The 25106-nt window shown below is 38.5% G+C and overlaps 1 protein-coding gene and 1 long non-coding RNA gene across 4 annotated transcripts in view; one reads left to right on the top strand and one right to left on the bottom strand.

Annotated features, from left to right (window-relative positions):
• Rev3l (REV3 like, DNA directed polymerase zeta catalytic subunit) overlaps positions 1-25106 on the top strand; it is a 153610-nt gene that overhangs the window by 76074 nt on the left and 52430 nt on the right. For all 3 annotated transcript variants that reach the window (XR_009380972.1, XM_059272524.1, XM_059272525.1), the window contains 6 exons: positions 64-212; positions 5035-5154; positions 10869-11106; positions 14802-14944; positions 15497-19622; positions 22523-23436. Coding sequence is in view for 2 of the 3 variants with exons in the window: in XM_059272524.1 (XP_059128507.1) it covers positions 64-212; positions 5035-5154; positions 10869-11106; positions 14802-14944; positions 15497-19622; positions 22523-23436 (5690 nt within the window). In the remaining variant the exon portion in view is untranslated. The remainder of the gene's footprint in view (positions 1-63; positions 213-5034; positions 5155-10868; positions 11107-14801; positions 14945-15496; positions 19623-22522; positions 23437-25106) is intronic.
• On the bottom strand, positions 10471-15477 carry LOC131918429 (uncharacterized). The gene is made up of 3 exons (XR_009380973.1): positions 15395-15477; positions 13396-13456; positions 10471-10926 (listed from the first exon to the last, which is right to left on the bottom strand). It is a non-coding gene; the product is annotated as an uncharacterized LOC131918429 (long non-coding RNA).

Below are 25106 nucleotides of genomic sequence, written 5' to 3'. Positions count from 1 at the left end.
TCAGAGCTAATTTTATTGCTTTGTTATATAGTTTTTTATAAAAGTTATGTTTTAATTAAGCAGAACATTATCAGGATCTGTGGACTACAGCAATGGATCCCAAGAGTTCTCTGCTGAATTAACATTGCACTCTGAGATTCTTTCTCCTGAAATGCTTCCGTGTACGCCAGCCAATATGATAGAAGTCCACAAAGACACAGATTTGAGCAAAGGTGAAATTATCTGATTATCTTTTCAATTAAACAGAAAATACTAAAACAAACATCATTGCATTGGACACCTAAGTTAATATTTGGCTCTTTCCTAGTTTGTTTGTTTGTTTGGTTTTCTCCTTTGAAATAAATATGGGTATAGCAGAAATTATTTCCTGTTCTTTTACCCTTTCTACATCTCTAAAGATAAACACTATGCTAAAATTGCTGTACACTGTTACAATGTAAAATTTTGTGATTTTTTTATATATGTATGTGCACAATATGTGCTGTTGCTAAATATTTCAAATTTTATACAAGTGATGCCATTCTTGGCATAGATTAAGCAACTTGCTTTTACATTCAAAATTTTGTATTTTTAAACAGATAATTGAGAAATTATTTACAAAGCATAAAATTCACTCATTTTAAGCACATAGTTACTCCATATGTTCTAATTTTAGAAAATGTCCATCAGCTTACAGGCTTTCTTATTGGCAGTCATGGCCATTCCTAGCTCTAACTCCCAAGTAACCATTCTTGTCTGTCTGCATTTCTGGATATGTCATATAAATGAAATCATACAATATGGGTTTTTTCTTCTTTCACGTAGCATACCCTTTCAGGGTTTGTCCATGCTGTGGTAATTATCAATATTTCATTGCTTTTATTACCAAATTTTATACTTATTAATCCATTTATCAGTTAGTAGATATTTCAGTTGCTTTCACTTTTGATTGATAAAAATAATGTTGCTATGAACAATCAAATATGAAATTTAAAATAAATGTCATGGGAAGAATTATAAAATATTGGAAATAGTAGTAAATAAACCGGTTGCAAAGTAAGCTTTACTATAAAAATTGGCTTTGAAGAAGGGGGAAAATTAAAGTAATACTTAGATAAACATGTCTTGTATGAACATGTTTTCATTTCTTTTCAGTGGATACCAGTGAGTGGAACTTGTAGAGCATGTGGTAAATTTGTGTTTAGTTTTTAAATGATATACCAAGTTGTTTTTTATAGTGGGTGCACTATTTTATATTCCTACCAATATTATGTAAGGCTTCCTATAATTTAGTGTTTTTAGTTAACACTTAATATTATCTCTTTAATGTAACTGTTCTACAGAGTATGAAATGCTATCTTACTGAGGCTTAATTTTTATATCTTTCATTACTAATATGATTATCGTCTTTTTATGTCAACATCTTAACTGAAATTTATCATTGTTTATTCATTTTAGCCACTGACTAATGTTTTACTTTAATACTTATCTGTGTCTCTGCAAGTATTAGATCAGTTTTACTTTTGCCCAGGTCTATATCTGCCCTTCTTAATGACTATGTGCAAGATTTTCTCTATAGAACACGTGTGTATAGTTTGATGCTAGGATGCATGCAAAAATATAGCTTGTATACAAATGGTAAGAGACTAATGAAGGTTTTATTGATTAGCCACTTTGTTTCATATGTAGTGTTTTTAGGCAGGAGGACCCTATATAACATTTGAATGTCCTAAATAATAGATACAAATGAAATAAAAAAAAAATTATTCTGTGGTTTTTTGAAATGGCATTTCCTTATTTTAATCTTCATTTTTCTGATGACCAGTGAGTTGAAGCAATTTAAAGACCATATGGACTTTTTTATCTAATAATTGATTTTCATGTTCTTTGCTCATTTCCCATTAGGTCACCAACTTTTTTTTAAGACATATGTGTGTGTGTGTCTTTGAGTGATTGTGTACAGGTTCCCAAAGAGATCAGAATAGGGCATTGCATCCTCTCAAGCTGAAGTTTCTAGGAAGTTGTAAACTGCCTGTTATAGTTGCTGGGAACTGAATCTAGAAAAACATCAAGGACATAACTGCTAAGCCATCTCCAAATCCTGGTCTCTTATATAGAAGTCCCTTATATTTTGTAGATTAAAAAACCATGGCATAGTTACAGTCAAGTCAAAGCAAAACCAAAATCCAATAATGTAAAAAGCTCAGTGTCCACCGGGTGGTGGCATACGCCTTTAATCCTAGCACTTGGGAGGCAGAGGCAGGCGGATCTCTGTGAGTTCAAGGCCAGTCGGGGCTACAAAGTGAGTTCCAGGAAAGGTGCAAAGCTACACAGAGAAACCCTGTCTTTAAAAAAAAAAAAAAAGAAAGAAAGAAAGAAAAGAAAAAGAAAAAAAGCTCAGTGTCCAACATCTGTGATCACTCTTGGTCTTCGGGATTCCAAAGGCTTGGATAGTACACTTTTCTCTCTATCATCTATGGCACAGAAGACACGTCTCACAGACACATTGGCTCCACTCTATACCTGTAACTCTCCTTGTTGGCAAATCCCATGGTCCTGGTATTTCCAATATGCTGGAACCTCCACTGCTTTCATCAATGACCTCTCCAGGGATTCCAAACCTGCCACATGGTGCTAGGCCTCAGCTGCTCTCTGTGACCCCTTCAATCTTGCATCTTTTATGAGTTCCAAACTTCATATGGCCAGTGCTTAAGATTTCAAACCAGTACCAAGTGGAGATACTTTGAGGTGCCAGCCTGATAGGCACTCTCTCTCCACAACCACTACAGCTTCTGTGCTGACCGGAGGAATGAAAGACTTCCAAGATTTCAGCCCAGTGTTGCCCATCTCTTAGTAATCACAGCTGAGTTTTCAGCCACAGCTCGGCAGCAGCCATTGTCCCAATAAAGCGCAAGTTTACATGCACAGATTCGTGTGTGTGTGTGTGTGTGTGTGTGTGTGTGTGTGAGAGAGAGAGAGAGAGAGAGAGAGAGAGAGAGAGAGTATAATTACAACATTTCTCCCTTCCCTTTCCTCCCTCCAAACCTAGTAACCCCTGCCCATGCTTCTTCAAATTCATGGCCTCTTTTTTCACTAATTGTTGTTGTGTGTATATATTATATGTATATGCCTATATAGTCCTAAATATAACCTGTTCAGTCTGTATAATGTTAGTTGTATGTATGTTTTCAGGGTTGACTGTTTCAGTACTGAATAACCAATTGGTGTGCTCTTCCCTGGCGAAGGCCACTTCTCTCACTCCCAGCTTTCCTCAGTTGCCCATAGTTCTTCCTGTAGGGCTGAAGCCTCACACTTGCACAGATTCCTAACCAAAATATATTTTAATATATATAAATAATATAAAAATTTTAAAATGTAAAAAATAACTAAAATATATAAATAAAATGGCCCCGATAGCCTTTTGAGGAACTCTTAAACTTTCCTCTGAAACTTCACAAGCCATGTCTCCAGCATCTGCATTTCTCACCTTCCAAGCTCTCTCAGCAACAGCTCAGTAAGTCTGAGCATTCAATGGCTTTTGCATCCCAAAGTTCTAAACACGTCTACAACCTTCCAAAAAACCAACATGGTCAGGCATTTTCCAGCAACTCCTCACTCTCAGTCCCAATTTCTCTCCTAATTTTCGTTTGTTTTTCTGTTGCTATGATAAACAACTTGGGAGATAAGAGTCCAGGTGTCAGTTCATTTCTGAAAGAAGAAGTCAGGGCAGGAACTCAAGCCAGGAGCCTGGAGTCAGGGACTGAAGCAGAGCCCATGGAGGAATACTGCTCCCTGACTTGCTCCCAGGCCCTTGTTTAGCTCCCAGGTATAACACCATGTACAGTGGATGGTGCAATCAAGACAATGTTTCACAGACATGCTTACAGTCCAGTCTGATCAAAGCAGTTAGTTAAGACTCCCTTGGCTAACTCTGGGCTGTGTCAAGCTGACGAATAATTTTTCCCATTGAGATCTTTAATTTTTTTTTTTTAATTTAGATTTCTACTTTTCTTTGAAGTTTTATGTATTTTTTATGAGTGCTCTGTCTGCATGTACACCTGCATGCCAGAAGAGGGCATCAGATCCCATTATAAATGATTGTGAGCCACACTTGATTATAATATAGGGTTCATTTTGTCCATGTTCTTAAAATTATTGATTCCTTCTGGGCGTTAGACCCTCTGTTAAATGTTGAAATTAACTATTTTTAGATATTAAATGAGAAGCTTTTGAAAAATATACAATGAATGTAAAATGAATTTACTTGTTTTTGAACCACAGAGAATAAAATACTTTATTGTTCAAGAGCTGAGGGAGGTTGTAGGTGCCTGTATTCCCAGCATTTAGGAAGGGAGACTGAAATATCAAAAGTTAAGGTCATAACAAGTTAGAGGCCAGACAGGGCTACGGGAGATCTTACTCCAAAAACATAGACAACAAAAACAGTAACAGTCCAGCGGTGGTGGTGCACACCTTTAATCCCAGCAGCACTTAGGAGGCAGAGACAGGCAGATCTCTGAGTTCGAGAATAGCCTGGTCTACAGAGTGAGTTCTGGGACAGCCAGGCAGGCTACACAGAGAAACCCTGTTTTGAAAAACCAAAAACAGTAGCATACACCCACATTGTTTGTCTCAATACTGATTTTTATCCAAGTAATATAACTATATGGGTATAATTTTTTAAAAGTATTTGATGATATAGAAATTCATGTTGTTTAGCCTTTTTGTTTCTGTTGTTGTATAGCTCTAGCTAGATTGGAACTCACTGAGTAGACCAGACTGGTCCTGAACTCAGCCTGCCTGTGCTTCCCTACTGCTGGGATTAAAGATGGGGGTCTCCGTGTCTAGTTTCCTTTTTTTTTTCTTTTCTTTAAACATATGTGATTGATGAAGATGTTCTTGCGGCCTTTCTATTAAGCTTTTATTGCATTTTTATTTTCTATATTTCACTAACATTTCACAATTTTGAAACTTAAATTCTATATTGTGTAAGCGGATAACTATTAGAACCTTGGCCATTGCCTTAATGCAATTTGTATTCTTTGTCATCTTAAGGTAACACTCGACATAAAGTAGAAGAGGCACTTATTAATGAAGAAGCAATTTTGAACCTCATGGAAAACAGTCAGACTTTTCAGCCTTTGACTCAAAGACTGAGTGAGACGCCAGCTTTCAGTAAGTAAAAGTGTCATGTTTTAATCAAAGTGAGTTTCTGTTTTTTATTTTTCGTTTGATTCAAAGAAGTAAACAGTACACATTTAGTAAATACTGAGTGTAAAAATTAAGCATCATTTTCAACCAAGTAATTTTTTTTGCATAGTTTTTCCTTAAAAACAGCTGTGAAAGAAAACCTTTTCTTGTAACTACCTTGGGTGAAAACATGTTGCCTTAGGATTTTCTGTGTGTAGTATGCATACATATGTATATATTTTCACATGTGTAGAGATAAGCAGGCATGTGTGTGTACATGCATCTGGAGGCCCCATGACAATGTCAGAAACCATCCTTAAATGTTCTTCAACCTTACTCATTGAGGCAGAATCTCCAATGGGGAACCCCCATCTTCACCTTCCGGGGCGAGACTTATAAGTGGGTGGCTCTGCCCACCAGTTTCTGTGTGGGTTTCTGGGGATGGAAACTGGCTCTTCCACTTGCAGAGTGAGCACATTAACTACTCAGCATCTCCCCAGCTCCCACTTACACTTATCGGAGAAAAATACTCCAAATGAAGCATTTAATAAAACCATGGATGGTTTGCTGGACTATGAGAAAATTTGCATTCTAGCCACTAAATTTGAGGTAGTGTAGCACATGACCATTATTTCTGAGTGTTGTATCATCTTAAATGCCTTTTAGTCATCATAAACCATTTGTATATTATGCTTCTTATTTTGCTTGGTATCATCAATGCTGCTTCTTTGCTTCCCTTTTTAAATTTTTATAGTACCAGATATGATCCCAGCTCCATCTCATGCCCTCTCTACATTTTCATCTAGGTGGAACATAAACTTACTTGTGGGCAGTCCAAAAATTATTGTATGTGCTCATTTTAAAAATATTTCAGATAAGGAACTTTTTAACTTTTAAATGAATAATCAAATTTTAAAATGAAATTGTCCTATGAACACATTACTGTTTTAATTTGAGGTTGTAATCTCAAATATATTTCTCTATTTGAATAAATTAATATATATATCAAAGGTAGCTAAACAAAAGTTAAGAGAGGGCATAGAATAATTTAAGAAATTGAAAAAGGAGTGTGAGTGGCAGATCCCTAATTCATTTCATTAGCCAAATACGTTGTACCAGTAGCAGATAGGACTCCACCTTGCCTTACGATTCCAACAACTTAAGTGTTATCAAAGCTCTAAATGAATAAGGCAGAAAAAAAATGAAACTAATTGTAATTTTAGGTTTAAGAAGTAGATGATTATCAAAACCTCTAAGCAAATATTTCCATCTTGTATTCCATTTGTTAGCATGACTGAAATGTGTCTGTTGGAGGGTGGTGGTATATGCAGGTGTTCATGGAGGTCAGAAGAGGGCATCAGATCCTCTGATACTTACAGGCAGTTGTAAGCTGCCTAAAGTAGCTTCTGGGAACCAAACTGAGGCCCTCTGCAAGAGAATTATGTGCTTTTAACCACTGAGCTGTCTCTCCAGCCCCTAGACCAAATTCTTAAAACATCAGCAAGGAGAACATAAAACTTGCTGTTTCAGTGAATGGAGAATATGTTACCTTGTTGCCTCATTGTACAGAGGAAAGGGTTGTGTAGTAGATTGAGGGTGGGGCTATTTTAATGTTCTTTAAAAAATTTATTGAGGTGCATTATTATAATTGTGCATCCTGTACTATTATCCAATTTCAGAAAATTTTTATCTTCCCCAGAAAATCCACGTACTCATTAGCAACAATTACTTCTTTTGAGCCCCTGGGCAAACACTCTTTTACTAGGTTTACCTAACTAGAACATTTCATGTAAATGGAATCATTCAAACGGTTACCTGTATCTGGCTGCTTTCAATTAGTGTAACGTCTTCAAAGTTCATCTATGCTATAACTTTTATTCTCTTTTTCTTGATCAGTAATATTCTGTCATTTACATCATAATACATTTTGTCAGTTGATGTATATTTGGGTTGTTTCTAATTTGAGGGTATTATAAATATTATGATGTGTTTATTCATGGAATAATAAGCTTTTGTGGAAATAGCTTCATTGCTAGTCATCTGTCTAACAGAATATTGATAACCTAGAGTATATAAAGAACACCGATAATTAAATTCTAAAGGGAGGGGCCACTGGAGAGATGGCTGAGCAGTCAAGAGGGCTTGCTCCTTACACCATCCCAGGTTCAGTTTCCAGTACTCACATGGCATTTCCCAACAATGCATGTGACACTCTCTCCTGACCTTCATGAGTACTGAGCATGCTTGTGGAGCACATACATACATACATGCATGCATGCTAACACTCATACGCATAAAATAAAAATAAATCTTACAGAAGTCAATAACTATGAGTCGGTTCCCAAAAGAAGAAATGTAAGTGGCCAAGAAGTATATGGGGAAAATGTTCAATATTCTTAGCCATCAGCAAATACAAATTAAAATTACATTGGGATTCCATCTCATCTCAGGCAGAACCTCTGTCATCAAGTGAATAAACAATTTTTGGGCCAGTTATCTCACCCACTAAGGAGCCTGAGGCAGGAGGAGAGCAAGGTCAAGGCCTGCCAAGGTGACCCAGGCTCTGAGAAAGGGAAGAAGAGAAAAGATAAAAGAGAAGGAGGTGTAGCTTAAGAGTAGAAAGTTCCACCTGGCATTTGAGAGGCCCCAGAGCTCACATACCACTGAACTAAAGAGAAGAACAGACACACTGCTGTGGATGCAACGACAAAGATAATAATACACACTGTTAAGTAGGAATAGTGCAGCCACCATGGAAGATAGTACAGAGGTTTCTTAAAACAGTAACACTTACCGGTAATTCAACCATAGCTCTCTCTCTTGGATAACTGCTGCCAGTGTGTCTCTGATTATTGAGTCACAGTAACCAAGATATCAAATCAGTCTAAATGTCTACCAACAGATAATCAAATAGAGAAGGAGAATTTGCTTTAGATACATATAGTGGTGGGGTTTTTTTGGTTTTTTGTTTTGTTTTGTTTTTTGCCATAAAGAACTAAGTTATGAGAATGAGAGATGACTGTAGTTCAGAGCATTGGCTGCTCTTCCAGAGGAGCCAGGTTTGATTCCTAGCACCCATATGGTAACTTGTCTTTAATTCCTGTCCCAGAGTACCCAGCCCTACTCCTGCCCTCCTCTTTGGGTGCTGACATACGTGCAAGCAAAATACCCATGCACATAAAATCCGACAAACACATATTTTTAAAGGAATATAGAATTCAAGTTCTTGCCATACAAGCAAGAGGAGTTGCATTCAAACCCCTGAACTCACGTCACTGCTGGGTGATCGTGGCACTCCACTTGTAATTTTGTCCTGAGCAGGCAAAGAGGATGAATCCCAGGAGTAAACTGGCTAATGAGACTAGCTTTATCAGTGAGCTCTGGGTTTGATTAAGAGTACTGCCTCAGCCTGGCCTGGTGCCCATCCCAGCACATGTGAAGTAAAAGCAGGCAGATCTCTGAGATCAAGGCCAACTTGATGTACATGGTGAATTCCAGGACTACATAGAGAGACCCTATCTCAAAAAAAAAGTCCTGCTTCAATATATTTTTATATATTTAGTGGCCATTTGCATTTCTCCTTTTGTGACTAATTCATTTACCTAGTCATTGACTAATTTCTCTTTTTAGCATTTATTTTAATTATTTATATATTCCTGGTATCAATCCCGTTTTATAAATAACTATAATGGAAAAATATTTCCACAAAAGCAAATGTAGAAAAGAAATTGAGAAAGATTCCCCAACACCAACCCTAGACCTCTACTTGCACATGTATAGACACCTGTACACACACACACACACACACACACACACACACAACACACAAACACATGAAGGAGAAAAGTGAATATATATGTAGATCATGAAAGTAGGAAGTGAGCCAGCTGGGGGTGGGGGATGACTGAGCGTAGGAAAAAGAGAAGGAAAAGGTGAACTGAAGTATAGTGAACCCCATTCTTTTATAAGCTGACTTAGTCACTAGATGTAAAAGGTATAAAACCATCAAAATAGTTTCTCTTTTCTTGCTTATACATGTGGTAGTGGAATTAATGGGTTATGTAGTGTAGATACAGGGAGAAAACAAACTCATTTTCTCCTAGATTCCTAACCATAACAATCAAGACAGAACATGTTTGTCACTGGATGTCCAGGCATTTTTTCATACATACCTAGCAAGCAGTCAGTTCTGGAATGGATAACACTTGGATATTCTTTAATTCAATTCGGTTCTAGCCCTTATCTACTTGGACTATATCTGATTCCATGGGTAAGGGCTGCCATACCCCTTCCCCAGGCTCAATTAATTGATCGCCAAATAGAGCGAGCAGATTTATTACTGAATTATAAAGCCTGTTACAAAGGTTACCAATAACAGCCAGAACCAGTGAGTATACTGAGAATGGGCAAAGAGGCACAAAGTGCCCATGTCTCGTTCATCCATGCCAGGCTCCAGGAACTCTCATGTACTGTCTATCAGAAGCTCTCAAAATTCAGTCCTTTGGCATTCGAGGTTTTGCACACCCCACCCTTTTTTGTTTGTTATTTATTTATTTAAACTTTCTGAAATGTATATATTGTACATTGAGAATATTTCCCCTCATAGCCGCTAACTCCTTTTTCTCACCTCACCCTCCCTCCCATAAGTCCTCTTAGTTCATTTAGACAGTTTTACTTCTTCTACTTTGAAATCATATATATATGTATGTATGTATATGTATATGTATATGTATGTATATATATGTCTATATATACAAACACACACATGTGTGTGTGATTCTATGTATCTGTATATAATCCGGGAACCACAAATGAAAGGAAATGTACAGTCTTTGGGCTTTGTGGATGTTTCATTATGTTGACATGCCTAATTGACCAATAGTGATCAACTCATCCATCAGCTACTCTGTACTAACCTGAAGGCTGGAGGGTGAGACTGAGTGTCAACTCAGTCTAATCTGCTTTTCTCTTTCTGGTTGCCAACACCCATCCTGATACCTTTAGCATATTAAAAGACACACTTTCAAGACTGTAAGGATTTTAGATGTATGCCAGAAATTAAGGACATTTTACAACTTGTGCAGCAGTAGATGAAAATTCCAGTTTCATCAAAACCTTGTTAACACTTGATACTGTGACTTTTAACTTTAGGAATCTTAGTATATATGGTATGGTTTCATAAAAATCAAACTATAAACTACTTTTCAAAACTTTTTTATGTATCTCAACTAGATTTTATTTGACTATCCTGTGAATAAAGTTTAAGCATAGGATAAGATGTTTACATGTGTACTTCTTGTTATACTTAACTAGCTATCATTGATTTGAATAAGTTTTATTTTGAACACTTATGACCAAATTTTCTTTAGTGCTCTTCATACCTAAGTAAGCTTGGACAACTCTTCAAGAACACCAGTCCCTGGGTCCTACCTCAGAAATTCTCGTTTAGTCGATGTGAGATGGAACCTGAGAATCTTCTTTTTAATAAGGTCACTGCATCCTCCTCGTTCAGATGGCCTAAGGAGCTCGTCTTGATGAGAGGGCTGCATCGTCAACACCTGAGCCTTTGCACCAGCTGTGTTCGTGTTAGCATGGGCCAGCACCTGCTGTGTTTTCTGATAACTGACCTGTTATTAGATCGTTTGGATGTTATTAGATTGATTAGCTGTTTGTTGGTGACTGATTTCCTTGTTTTCCAGTGGACAGTAGTCCTGATGATGCGCTGGTCCGTCTTCTCGCTGGTTTGGAAAGTGATGGCTATCAAGGAGAAAAGAGCAGGGTACCATTACCATGTCACTCCTTTGGAGACTCCCAGAATCCCCAAAACAGTGATGATGAAGAAAATGCACCACAGATTGAAAAAGAGGAAATGGAGCTGAGTCTGGTGATGTCCCAGAGATGGGACAGTGATATTGAAGAACATTGTGCCAAAAAGAGGTGATTTTTTTTTAGTTAGATCAGTTACTCTAGTAAATACTTTTTGTCACTGCTGTACTTTGGTAGAAAATTATTTGTTATTATTCATACTGTAAAATGCCTTGTGAACTAAATTGACTTAAAATCTCTTTTAAAAATGACTGTTTCATGTAGCATATATTTAATATTCCAAGCAAAATAATTTGCTACATTTTAAAAGATCAAGCCTAGAAAACATCTGTTTTATATACAGTATTGACACATCTGAGGAGCCAATGGTTAAAATTGAAGCTCTCCCTTACCACAGAAATTGAAAAGAGTAATTCCTTTTGAGAGTAACTGTGAATGGGTCTAAGTAGCAGTATACAGTGTCAGCTAAAAAATAAGAAGTGACTTTCAGGTCTGATTTAGACTGAGTGAATTAAATACCAAGCATAAGCAAATAGCTGGGCCAGTGGCACGTGCCTTTAGTACCAGCCAAGGCTGCATAGTAAGACCTTACCTCAAAATGAAAAAATAAAATAAAATAAAAAGCTAATGTATTAGCCAGGGTTCTCCAAATGAACAGAACAGAACTGATAGAAGAAATATATATTTGTAATGACTATAGATAATGTATAATATAAAAGGGAGATCTATGAGATTGTCTTACTAAATACAGTCTAGGTCATCCCAACAATGACTATCTTACAGTGGAAAAGCCAAGAATCTAGTAGTTGCTCAGTCTACAAGGCTGATGTCTCAGCAGGCCCAGTCTGTTGTTGAAGGCCAGGAGGATCCCTGGAGAGCAGCTGTTCTTCAGTCTACATTGGAATTCGAAAGAAGTTTTTTTCTGAAATTGGTGAAGGAACGCCACAGCAACAGGATTGATGGACATGCCAGCAAGAGTGAGGGCAAGCAGACGCAAAGCAAGTTTCCATGCCTTTTTATCTAGGCTGCCACCAGAACATGCTGCCCACGTTTAGGGTAGGCCTGCCTGCTTCAGATAATCTGGTCAGGAAAGTCCTTCACAGGAGTGCCCAGAGGTACACATTTCAATTGATGCCATATTCAGTCAGGTTGGCAACCAAGAGTAGCCATCACAGATGGTATTGTGGTTTTATAATCAGTCTCTAGGCTTGATTAGTTTGAATCTGCCCCTGAGGCTCAAACATTTCATAACCATATTAGAGAGAAATTGAATAGTAGAAACAGAGAAAGGAGTTTGTTAATTGTATTCTATATATTAGATGTTATGCCTTGCCACATATACCACAGTTCAAGAAGACTGAGAAAGTAAAGGGAAGATGACGACGACCAGAGCGATCTGTGAACACTGCCATTTTAAAGATCTTAGAATAGAGGATATTTGGTCTGATTAGACAGTCAAGGGAGAAATGATAGACATTTATATATTGAAGATTAACATGGAGAAAATGACATATATCTGTTCTTATGATGGAGGATAAAGCATGAGTATAGCATGGAAGTTGAAAATATTCATTGTATGTGATGTCAAAAAGGCAGTTAGCTACAAACAGAGCCAGTAATGATTGAAGGGTTATCCTGTGAGACAGCAAGCCCTTAATACAGATCGTGAAAGCAGAGATATATCAGAGCTATTAAAAATAAGATTTTTATTTTATTTATTTATTATTAGTTTTTAAATTTCATAATTTAATTTAATTTTACATATCAGCCACGGATTCCCCTGCCCTCCCTCCTCCCGCGCCCTCCCCCAACCCACTCCCCATTCCCATCTCCTCCAGGGCAAGGACTCCCCTGGGGAATTCAGCTCAGCCTGGTAGATTCAGTCGGGGCAGGTCCAGTCCCCTCCTCCCTTCACTCAGACTGAGCAAAGTGTCCCAGCATAGGCCCCAGCCTCCAAAAAACCAGCTCATGCACTAAAAACAGGTCCCAGTCCCACTGCCTGGATGCCTCCCAAACAGTTCAAGCTAATCGACTGTCTCACTTATCCAGAGGGCCTGATCCAGTTGGGGGCTCCTCAGCTATTGGTTCATAGTTCATGTGTTTCCACTAGTTTGGCTATTTGTCCCTGCCCAACGACAGAGAAATGGATGGGATCTACATGAGCAAACTGGACGTGAGGGGGCAGTGAATGAAGGGCAAGGGTCGGGAAAGAGAGCTTAGGGGAGCGGGAGATCCCAGCTGAATCAAGAACAGAGAGGGAGAACAAGGAAAGAGACATCATGATAAATGAAGACCCCATGGGAATAGGAAGAAGCAAAATGCTAGAGAGGTCCCCAGAAATCCACAAAGATATCTCCACAATAGACTACTGGCAATGGTCGAGAGAAAGCCCGAACTCACCTACTCTGGTGATAGGATGGCCAAACACCGTAACTGTCGTGGTAGAACTCTCATCCAATGACTGATGGAAGCGGGTGCAGAGATCCATGGCCAGGCCCCAGGTGGAGCTCCGGGAGTCCAATCAGCGAGAGAGAGGAGGGATTGTATGAGCGAGAGATGTTGAGACCATGATTAAAAATAAGATTTTTATATCAGATAGAAAGTTAGACTAGAATTATTAGCATCTAATAATAACTAGCCAGCGTGGTGGCGCATGCCTTTAATCTGAGTACTCAGGAGGCAGAGGCAGGCGAATCTTTGAGTTTGAGGCCAGCCTGGTCTACAGAGCTAGTTCTAGGACAGCCAAGGCTGCACAAAAACAAAACCTGTCTTGGAAAACCTAAATAATAATAACAACTGACAATTAGATGGTGTCTGATGTAAGATTTCTTTGAGCACTTAAAAGTGATTTTATCACAAATTGTATTTGTAAAAAAGACTGAAAGGGTAAACTATTTTCAAGCAGTTGAGGCCAAAGGGAAATATTAGTTATGGAAAGGAATATTTTGAGCATCTAGATGGGAGTGAAAGTTCCAGGCAAGTATAAATATGGGGCAGAACTTAGACTAGCTGAACCTCAAATTTTCCTAAAATTTTTAGTAACCTTGCTTTGTAGCTATTGCAAGATCAACTCAGTTACCACATTGTCTTCCAGCTCTTCTTGGTCACTGCTACTTTCTCTCTTGCCCTGATTTGAATGCCCTGTCTCACCTTTCTTATTTTTCATTTCAGAATTTAGTGATTCATTAAGAATGCCTTAAAATAGCTTAAGATGCTACCTTTTTAGGAGTCACTTGATTCTCATTTGTCATATGTGTGTACATCATATCCACAGATAGGATAAAGGGGAGACTGAGGAAGGACATGACTAGGTAGGGTAATCCAAGATGTTATTATGGCTTTAAGTAAGAATTACGATGCTTTCTACTTCACATGAATGAGATTATAAATTCTATTTATAATAACTTTTGCAGGTCCCATAGCAGTACAAGTTAATAAAGCAAAATAATTCTTTTTTTCTTTTTGAAATGTTATTTTTATATCTTTGTATTGTTTTACTATCATAATCAGAAAATTTACATCTAAGATGCATTTTTTTTAAGATTTTTTTAAAATTTTGTTTTGTGTGTGTTTGCCTGCATGTGTGTCTGCACCACATGTATGCATTGCCCACAAAAACCAGAAGAGAGTGTCAGCTCCCCTGAAGCTGGACTTACTGACACTTGTGAGCCACCCTGTGGGTTCTGGGACTGAAACTAGAGTCTTCTACAAGAAGAGCGGGTGTTTTTAACTGCTGAGCCGTCTTTCCAGCCCCAGATGCGTCTTTTTTAACAATCAACCTCACCGTGAGTCTTAATATTCTCTAGGTCACTGTGTAGAAATACCCACAGAAGTTCAACTGAAGATGACGACTCATCTTCGGAAGAAGAAATGGAGTGGAGTGATAATAGTTTGCTTTTTGCCAATCTTTCTATACCTCAGTTAGATGGAACTGCAGATGAAAATAGTGGTAAGAAAACAAATCTATTGTAAGCGTTTGGTTGTTTAGTGACTAAAAGTGTACTTTAGTTGAAAACTGTAATTATAGCTCCTATATAAGTATGTGAAGCTGTAAGCGACACAATTATGTTTTGTCTTGCTACAGGAGTTTTCTTTTTAAAAAATGTAGATATGTGATTCCTTATTTTGTGATTCAGGATGGTAGGATATTTGTGAGTTGCTTGGTTGAAGCTCTGTAAACCTTAATCAATATCATTCCTATAGAACAAGAAAATAAGAAATATGCTAACCATATTTCAAATAACATGAAGAAGACCATATTATTATATGAAACAACTTAAATATGGAAGTATTTTCCCATATGCCTTAAACATTTTTCTGATCAAAAGACTATATGTTTAAAATAATGACTAATGTCTCTTGATTGTTTAGGTTGTATAATCTTGATGATAGGGCTAACCTTTTTGTTCAGGTCGCTGTTTCAGACATACAAACAGTATAAAATCTTCCTTAAGGGATTAGCACTGTGAATGAGTAAATTCTTTTCTTTCTCTAATTTTAGACAATCCATTAAACAATGAAAATTCTAGAACCCACTCTTCAGTGATTGCAACAGGCAAGCTATCAGTGAGACCCTCCATCTTTCACAAGGATGCTGCTACGTTAGAACCCCCATCTTCTGCTAAGATTACCTTTCAGTGTAAACACACAAGTGCCCTTTCTTCCCATATTTTAAACAAAGAAGATTTGATTGAAGACCTTGCACAACCAAACAATACAGAAAAAGGTCGAGATAATTCAGTCACTTTTACAAATGAAAGTACTTACTCCATGAAATACTCTGGATCTTTAAGCAGTACTGTTCATTCGGATAATTCTCATAAAGAGATGTGTAAGAAAGACAAATCTTTGCCGGTATCTTCCTGTGAAAGTAGTGTTTTTGATTATGAAGAAGATATTCCATCTGTTACAAGACAAATACCAAGTAGAAAGTATACGAACATGAGAAAAATTGAAAAGGATGCCCCTTTCATACATGTGAACCGTCACACTAGTGAGAATACATTGGGGAAAAACTCTTTCAACTTTGCTGACTTAAGTCATTCAAAAAATAAATTGTCCTCTGAAGGAAACGAAAAGGGAAACAGCACATCTTTTAATAGTATCTTCCCCTCTTCATTAACTGACAGTTGTGACATGCTGCCGTGCTCAGGGGACAATAGAACTGTGGTGCATCCTCTTGATAGTATCACTGATGAGAGTGGACTGAATAAACTTAAAATCAGATATGAAGAATTCCAAGAGCATAAAATGGAAAAGCCAAGTCTCAGCCAGCAGGCAGCACATTATATGTTTTTTCCCAGTGTTGTTCTTTCTAATTGCCTCAGTAGACCACAGAAACTATCTCCTGTCACGTACAAACTACAGCCTGGCAATAAACCTTCCCGGTTAAAATTAAATAGAAAGAAATTACTAGGTCATCAGGAAACGTCTGCTAAAAGTAGTGATACTGGAACCACAAAAGACAGTTGTGTGCATAATAATCCTTACAGCAGTACTTCTGAGAAGGATAATGTATTGAGTAATGATTTAATTAAAGCTACTCATGGGACGTTTGAAAATAAAACACCTACAGAAAATTTTATAGACTGTCATTTTGGAGATGGCTCTTTAGAAACTGAACAATCTTTTGGACTATACGGAAATAAATACACGCTTAGAGCCAAACGCAAGGTGAATTATGAAACTGAAGATAGCGAGTCAAGTTTTGTAACACACAACCCAAAAGTGAGCCTACCTCATCCCATGGAAATTGGTGAAAATTTAAATGGAACTCTAAAATCCCGAAAACGAAGAAAAATGTCTAAAAAACTGCCCCCTGTCATTATAAAGTATATTATTATTAATAGATTTAGAGGGAGAAAAAATATGCTTGTGAAGCTGGGTAAAATAGACTCTAAAGAAAAACAAGTAATATTAACTGAGGAAAAAATGGAACTATATAAGAAGCTTGCACCTTTGAAGGATTTTTGGCCAAAAGTTCCTGACTCCCCTGCAACCAAATATCCCATTTATCCACTAACACCAAAGAAAAATCACAGAAGGAAGTCAAAACATAAGTCTGCTAAGAAAAAAACTGGTAAGCAACAAAGAACAAATAGTGAAAACATTAAAAGAACTTTATCTTTCAGAAGAAAACGGACACATGCTGTCCTTTCTCCTCCCTCGCCATCTTACATCGCTGAGACCGAGGACTGTGACCTGAGTTATAGTGACGTGATGTCGAAGCTAGGTTTTCTTTCTGAGAGAAGCACAAGTCCTATCAATTCTTCTCCACCTCGCTGCTGGTCTCCCACAGACCCTAGAGCTGAAGAAATTATGGCTGCTGCAGAAAAAGAGTCCATGCTTTTTAAGGGTCCTAATGCATTTAACACTAAGACTGTTAATCCTCGTATAGGAAAAACTAGTCGAGCAAGAGCACAGGTTAAGAAGTCAAAAGCAAGACTTGCTAATCCCTCTGTAGTTACTAAAAAAAGAAACAAACGAAACCAGACAAATAAACTAGTAGATGATGGGAAAAAGAAACCAAGAGCAAAGCAGAAACGAACAAATGAGAAAGGTACATCAGGAAAGCACATGGCACCTACAGATGAGAAGGTAAAACCACAGCCTGAGGCTGAAACCAGGCTGGCACTCAACCACCAGAGCGGGTCTGAGCTCTCGAGTAGCTCTGGTGCTCAAGCACTTTTTAAGCAGAAAGAGATGTTGCAAACAGGTCCTGCTGTGGATCATCCACTTTCTACTTGCCAACCCACTGGACTTAATACACAGCAGAAGCTGTCTAACTGCTTTTCCTCTTTCTTAGAAAGCAAGAAGCCTGTGGATTTGCAAACATTCCCCAGCTCATCAGTTGTTTATAGTTCTATAGGACCTGGAATCTCAAAAATGAATATTCAGAGGTCTCTTAATCAAAGTGCTATGTTTACTCGAAAGGAATCAACCCTGATTCAGAAAAGCATATTTGACCTTTCCAACCATTTGTCTCAGGTAGCACAAAGTACACAGATATCTTCAGGTATAATGTCTCCAAAGACCGAGGAGAGTGCAAATATACAAAAAGACGGTGTGTCATCTGTTGGAAAGTCAAATGAATTCCACAGTCCCCTGGAGTCAAAGCCAGGACAGGTCTGTGCCCCTAATTTTTTGTACTGCAAAGACAGTCAGCAGCAGACTGTGTGCGTGTCAGAACAGTCAAAACACAGTGACACTTGTTCTCCAGGCAATGCAGCTTCTGAGGAAAGCCAGACACCTAATTGTTTTGTAACTTCTTTGAGAAGTCCCATCAAACAAATAGCGTGGGAGCAGAAACACAGGGGCTTTATTTTAGATATGTCGAATTTTAAGCCTGAAAAGGTAAAACAAAGGTCACTGTCAGAAGCAATTTCACAAACCAAAGCACTGCCTCCGTGTAAAACTCAAAATGCATCACCTTCACCTTCAGCATTTGGTGAGGGACAGTCTGGGCTAGCTGTTCTAAAGGAATTGTTACAAAAACGACAGCAGAAAGCACAAAGTGCGAATGTCCCACAAGACTCACCATCTGGTAATCAGCCAGAGAAGAACATTTCTGTTTCTGTTGAGCCTAAGAAAGCAAATAAACGGACACGACCGGTGACGTCTCCCAGAAAACCCCGGACTCCCAGAAGAACGAAACTTAAGGAGCAAACCCCCAGGGGTCTAAACCTACAGAGCTCTGGCCAGGTGGATAATGCCCTATCAGATGATAGTCCCATCCTTTTTTCAGATCCAGGCTTTGAAAGTTGTTATTCACTTGAAGATAGCTTGTCTCCTGAACATAATTATAATTTTGATATTAACACAATTGGTCAGACGGGATTTTGTAGCTTTTACTCTGGTAGTCAGTTCATTCCAGCTGATCAGAATTTGCCTCAGAAGTTTCTAAGCGACGCTGTTCAGGATCTTTTCCCAGGACAAGCTATAGAAAAGAATGAGCTTTTAAGTCATGACAAACAGAGTTGTAGTGAGGAGAAGCATCATGTCTCTGATTCAAGCCCATGGATTAGATCCAGTACTTTAAACCCTGAACTTTTTGAGAAATCATCTATAGATAACAATGAAAATCATCGGCACAGCCAGTGGAAAAATAGCTTTCATCCTCTGACATCTCGTTCCAATTCAATAATGGAGTCTTTCTGTGTCCAGCAAGCAGAGAGCTGTCTAAATGAAAAATCCAGAGTGAATAGGAGTTCAGTGAGTAAAGAAGTATTTCTCAGTCTCCCACAGGCAAGCAGTTCAGACTGGATTCAAGGTCATAACAGAAAAGAAATGGAACAGTCTCTTGAATCAGTTAATACCTCTTTTACTACCATACTTTCCTCCCCTGATGGGGAACTTGTGGATGCAGCTTCTGAAGATTTAGAATTGTATGTTTCAAGAAACAATGATGTATTGACACCAACTCCTGATAGTTCACCACGGTCTACCAGTTCTCCCTTACAATCTAAAAATGGCGTTTTTACTCCTCGAACTGCTCACATTCTGAAACCACTTATGTCCCCACCAAGTAGGGAGGAAATCGTGGCAACTTTGTTGGATCATGATCTTTCAGAAACTATTTATCAGGAACCATTTTGCAGTAATCCTTCTGATGTGCCAGAAAAGCCCAGGTAACCAGAATTAATTTGTTTTCCCTTGGGTCACTTTGATTTTTATTTATGAGTGCTAGTTTTCTATCTGTGATACTGCATTTTTAAGAACAATGAAGAAAATTATTTGTAATTATGGACTGATTAAGAACATTCACAAACTAACTAGAAAACTGCACCTAGAGAAATTCAGGTGATTCTTGGGCTTTAATTTACTAGTTCTTAACTCTGTGTCACCATTAAGGCTCACTTTGTTTGACATGATGCAAAGTTCAAGAGAAGGTCAGAAGACCTCAAAGTATTACAGAAGGAGGGAGGAAGAAGGGAGGGACAGGATAAGAGTGATTGTGTGTGTGTGTGTGTGTGTGTGTGTGTGTGTGTGTGTGTGTGAGAGAGAGAGAGAATTTCATGCTTGGAACTGAACCCAGGATCTCACATCATAGGCACGCACTCTACCACTAGGGTTTGCCCTATAAATGGAAGTTTTAATTATTAAGCTTTTTTTATATACCTTTTTTTTTTTTTTTTGATGTATGTGTATGTCGGTGTGTGCATATCACAAGTGTGGAGGTCTTGTGGGACTCAATCCCTGCCTTTCACCATGTGGATCCCAGGGATCAACTTGGGTCATCAGGCTTGGTGGCCATCAGGTGCCTTTACCTGGAGAGCCATCTCACCAGACCAACATTAAGCTTTTGGACTTTAAAAAAAAATTTGTTTGTTTAAAGTTTTGTTTTGTTTTGTTTTGTTTTAATAAATGTGTTCATCTGCTTTCTGTCTCTGTGAGAAATATTGGATGCAACTCAGTTTATAGGGAGAAGAGATTCACTTGGACTCACAATCTCAGAGGTTCCAGTTCATGTTCAGCTTATGACTAGATCTATGACAAGGTAGCATGTTTGGCAGAGCAAAACTTCTCACTTAATGGTTAGGACCAAAAAGAAAAGACCAGTACCCATAATCTAAAGACCTCTCAGTAAGTCCCCCTAAGCTAAGGACCAAGCCTCTAATGCATGGACCTTTGGGGACCACTAAAGACCCAAAAGATAGCATTGAGTACACTTAAGTTCTTTCATGATAGTAAATGAACATTAGTTTTTGGGTGTTTATGTTTTAAACCAGTTTTCAGTTGATTTCAACATCTTTAGTCTTGTTGATAATGCCATTAGTTTTTTATAGTTACTAAGGTGTGATTAAGGTGTAATTTCTCCTTATCATTTCTTTCATTCAAGATTTTCAGGGAAGTATGATACATGCACTAAAGAGTGAAGTGGGAATCATTGTACTGTTTTATTTAGCAGTGACTGAATAGTTCTGTACTACCACCACCAAGGTAGCATATAACTGATGATAGCTAACAGAGCACATGACCTAATCCAAGAGTTTGGGGCTGTGGAGATAAATCAATTGGTAAGATGCTTGAGGGCTTAAGTCCAGTAACCCAGACTCATGGTGGTTTGTTTGTTTAAAAAAACAAACACAAAACAGGACTGGTGGCATGTACTTATAATCCCTAATCTCTATAGAGGTGGTCCAGGTAGAGCCTAGAGCTTGCTGACCAGCCAGCCTGTCCTTCATGGTGAACTTCAGGTCAGTGAAAGAGAGAGGCTAGCACCTGAGGAACAACATCCAAAAGTTTGTCCTCTGACAACCATGTTCACACATGTACATACAAGCACACAAACTAAGCCAGTCTGTCTTTGAATTACTGATTCTTCATGCATACATATGAGCTCAAACATTAGTGAAATGTAGGCCATTCATTTTGTGTTCTGCCAATTCCAAAGTTATGTTTACATTGAACTCAAGAACATGAGAGAACAGAATGATGGCTATTTCCCTCAGCTGTGTAGATGGGGCTTTTGTTTGATACTGAACATTGAACCTAAGGCCTTGTGGGATACCACCACCAAGTGTATGGGTTTTTTTTAATATTGAGAGAATTTTTAAAATACAAAGGCTGTCTGAAATGATTGGCTTTGCTAAGCTACTATAGGTACTAGAAGATATAGAAAGAGACTATAGAGAAATAAATGATAAATTACTCCATTTTTGTTGTTTGTTTTTTTGTTGTTGTTTTTGTTTTTTTTATATAGGGTTTGTCAGTGTAGCTTTGCAGACTGTCCTGGAACTCGATCTGTAGACCCATGCTGGCCTCAAACTCACAGAGATCTGCCTGCGTCTGCCTCCCGAGCGCTGGGATCAAAGGCGTGTGCCACCAAGTACCCGGCCCTACTCCATTTTTTTTTTAATCTCTGTCTGGTGACAGTGGACCATTACTTCAAATTAACACTGCGTGGCTGGGGAGAGGAACCAGGTGATAAAGTGCCTGCTGCATAAGCACGAAGACCTGAGTTTGCATTCCTAGTGCTCCCATGAAATCTGGACATGATGGGACTTGTCCATAACCCCAGCACTGGGGAGGTACAGACACGCAGAGCCCTGGAGCTCATGGGCCATCCAGCCAATCAAAGTGATGAGCTTAAAGTTTAGTTTGAGTTGCTGTCTCAGAAACTAAGGCTGAGAGCAACTTAAGAAGGCACCCTCTGGCCACCACACATGTTAGCTCACCCCTATAAAACATAGAGATCAATAGTGGTAGGGTTGATGAGTTTGTGTTATCTCCAATGAAAGTTTCATGGGACACTAAAATCAAAAATACCTTCTTTCTTTTGTATTGGTGACACCTGTCAAAGAAATTAGTTTTGTAATTATATACTGGTGATTTTGTAATTATATACTGGTGTAATTATATACTGGCATATTGAAGCTGAAGAGTATTTTGCCTGCAATTGGGATGAGTGGAAAAAACGAATTATCATATTTGAGACACCAAAAGGGATCTAAGTCTGTTAGGTAGGAACTCATTTGGGTAATTGGAACTCATTGGGTAATTGAGTCAAAAACACTTGTATTTATAGGGAGATTGGTGGACGGCTCCTCATGGTGGAAACTCGACTTCCCAATGACCTGGTGGAATTTGAAGGAGACTTTTCCTTGGAAGGACTTCGCCTGTGGAAAACAGCATTCTCAGCAATGACTCAGAGTCCCAGACCAGGATCCCCGCTTCGTAATGGACAAGCAGTTGTCAATAAAGGGTCAAGTAATAGCCATAAGGTGGTAGAAGATAAAAAAATTGTAATTATGCCTTGCAAGTATGCCCCAAGTCGACAGCTGGTTCAAGCATGGCTTCAAGCCAAAGAAGAGTATGAACGTTCAAAGAAAATCCCTAAGTCTGAGTTAACCGGAGTAGTCAAATCTGCTGAAAACGTCGGTCCTTTAGTCAGTCCAGGTGACGCAGCTGCAGCGTCTCCACAGATGGATGCATGCCCACATGCACTTTCCACTACAGCACATAGCAAGGAAGAACTTACTAAGGCTCATGTTGCCTTGCGAGCACCAACTACAGGATGTGGTCAGATTGTAAGTGCCAGTCAGACACTGCGACCAGTTGCCTCTGCAGCTGTTCCTGAGGGAGATGAAGGTGATGATGATAATTGTTATGTTAGTTACAACTCCCCTGAGTCTCCAGGTATTCCACCTTGGCAACAAGCAGCATCTCCAGATTTCAAAGCATTAAATGGAGATGATAGACACTCATCACCTGTGGAGGAGCTCTGTTCTCTAGCTGTTGAGAACTTCTTAAAGCCAATAAAAGATAGTGTCCAAAAAAGCCCCTGTAGTGAGCCTCGGGAGCCTCAAGTGATCTCTCCAATTCATGCTAGAGCAAGAACTGGGAAATGTGATCCACTTTGCCTTCATAGTACACCAGTTATGCAGAGAAAATTCCTGGAAAAGCTTCCTGAAGTAACTGGCCTTAGCCCTTTATCAGTAGGTAAGTGTGGAAATAGTGGAAAGACTACATATGCTTCTTCAAAGGTAGATGTGAAACATTAGACTCTACAGTAAGAATCACACTCTTGTAGATGAACTTGTAGCTCAGGAAATGGAAGATTATTTTTGACTCATCATGCATTATTTGGAGATGTTTTCATCTTTCTACTGTAAACTCTGCTTCCATTTATCTGTCAACCTTCTGGGTGAAATACAGGAACCTTGGAGAAGCCTTACCTGCTTCTGAACTGCATTTTTCCCATTGGCTTTTTCATACATGCCCAAATCACCACCATTTTGTTGTTTGGTTTTCCCAGTTCTAGGTCTCAAACCCAGGGCCTGTACATACACTCCACTGCAGAGGTATGTCCCTGGCCTCTTTCCCCTCTTTAATATAGAAACAACCACAGATTCGCCTTGACCTTATATCTCAGGTCAAATTTCTCTTCCTCCTTCAAAGTCAGCTTTCTTTTAAAAGATTTCTCTTAACAGCTCTGCTTATTTACTTTGTATTCATTTCTCAGCCTACTCTAATCTGAATTCTGTCATTTCACTGTTTAAAAAAAAAGTTTCTTAATAACTTTCTTGTAACTAAAACCAACATTTTAGTTTTCTAATAGTGCCTTCTAAGCAGTCATTGGCCTGTTGACCACAACTTAGTTTCTGGAGTTTCTCTTGTCTTTATTTTTATTTTTTTCTACTTAATTTTCTTTTAAGTATATCTTACTATTCTTAGTTGTCATATAAATGTTGCAGTTTATTAAATCTTAAGCTCTCCTTGGATTTTCTCCTAAATGATCAAATTCTTGTCCACAGGGTTAATACTGGTAATTCACAAATTTGTATTTCCAGTTGGGAATTCTGTTTTAGGCTATCCTACTGACTGTATGGCATTCTGATTCAGTGTTCAAAGGACCACAAGATTGATACCTTTTAACCCTTAAATCATGATCTCAATGCCTGCATTCACTACAACCTTACCAACACACTCAGATTCATGTGCCCCATGAGTCATTTACAGACCCACCTAATCTTTCCATTCTCCCTCCCCCTCCCCCTCCCCCCTCCTGGTGAATAGTGCCATTGTCTCATCAGTCACCAAAGTGTCACATCACCTGATTCCCTTAGCACCCTGTGATTTTCAATCTATTACCATGTTCCTTCACTTTTACCTCCTAAATAACTCAAATTTTTCTACTTCATTTTATCTCTGCCGCCACAGCCTTATGCTGGCTCATTATCTTCTCTTGCCTGAGCCTGTACTGGCCTTCTTACACTCTTACTGCATAGCAATCAGGAGAAATCATTTATGTATTCCTACTGTACAGATTGCAGTTCAAGAACACCAAGTCTTAACTAGATATAAATTCCCAATTAGTTCCTCCCTCATTCAGAATTTGGCTTTTAGCAGTTTCAGTTACACAGACAACAGTAATACAAGGTGGTGCACGCCTTTAATCCCAGCACTCGGGAGGCAGAGACAGGTGGATCTCTGTGAGTTCGAGGCCAGCCTGGACTACAGAGTGATTTTCAGGAAAGGCGCAAAGCTACTGCCTCAAAAACCAAAACAAAACAAAACAAAATACTAATTAGAAAACTCTGTAAATAAATGATCCATAAGTTTTAAATTATGTGCTGCTTTTTTTTTTTTTGAAATTTTATACTTTTCCC

Source organism: Peromyscus eremicus, chromosome 8b (genome assembly GCF_949786415.1).
Source record: "Peromyscus eremicus chromosome 8b, PerEre_H2_v1, whole genome shotgun sequence".
NCBI lineage: Eukaryota > Metazoa > Chordata > Mammalia > Rodentia > Cricetidae > Peromyscus > Peromyscus eremicus.
The sequence above is the reverse complement of the archived record's forward strand: the minus strand, read 5'-3'. Positions and strand labels throughout refer to the sequence as shown.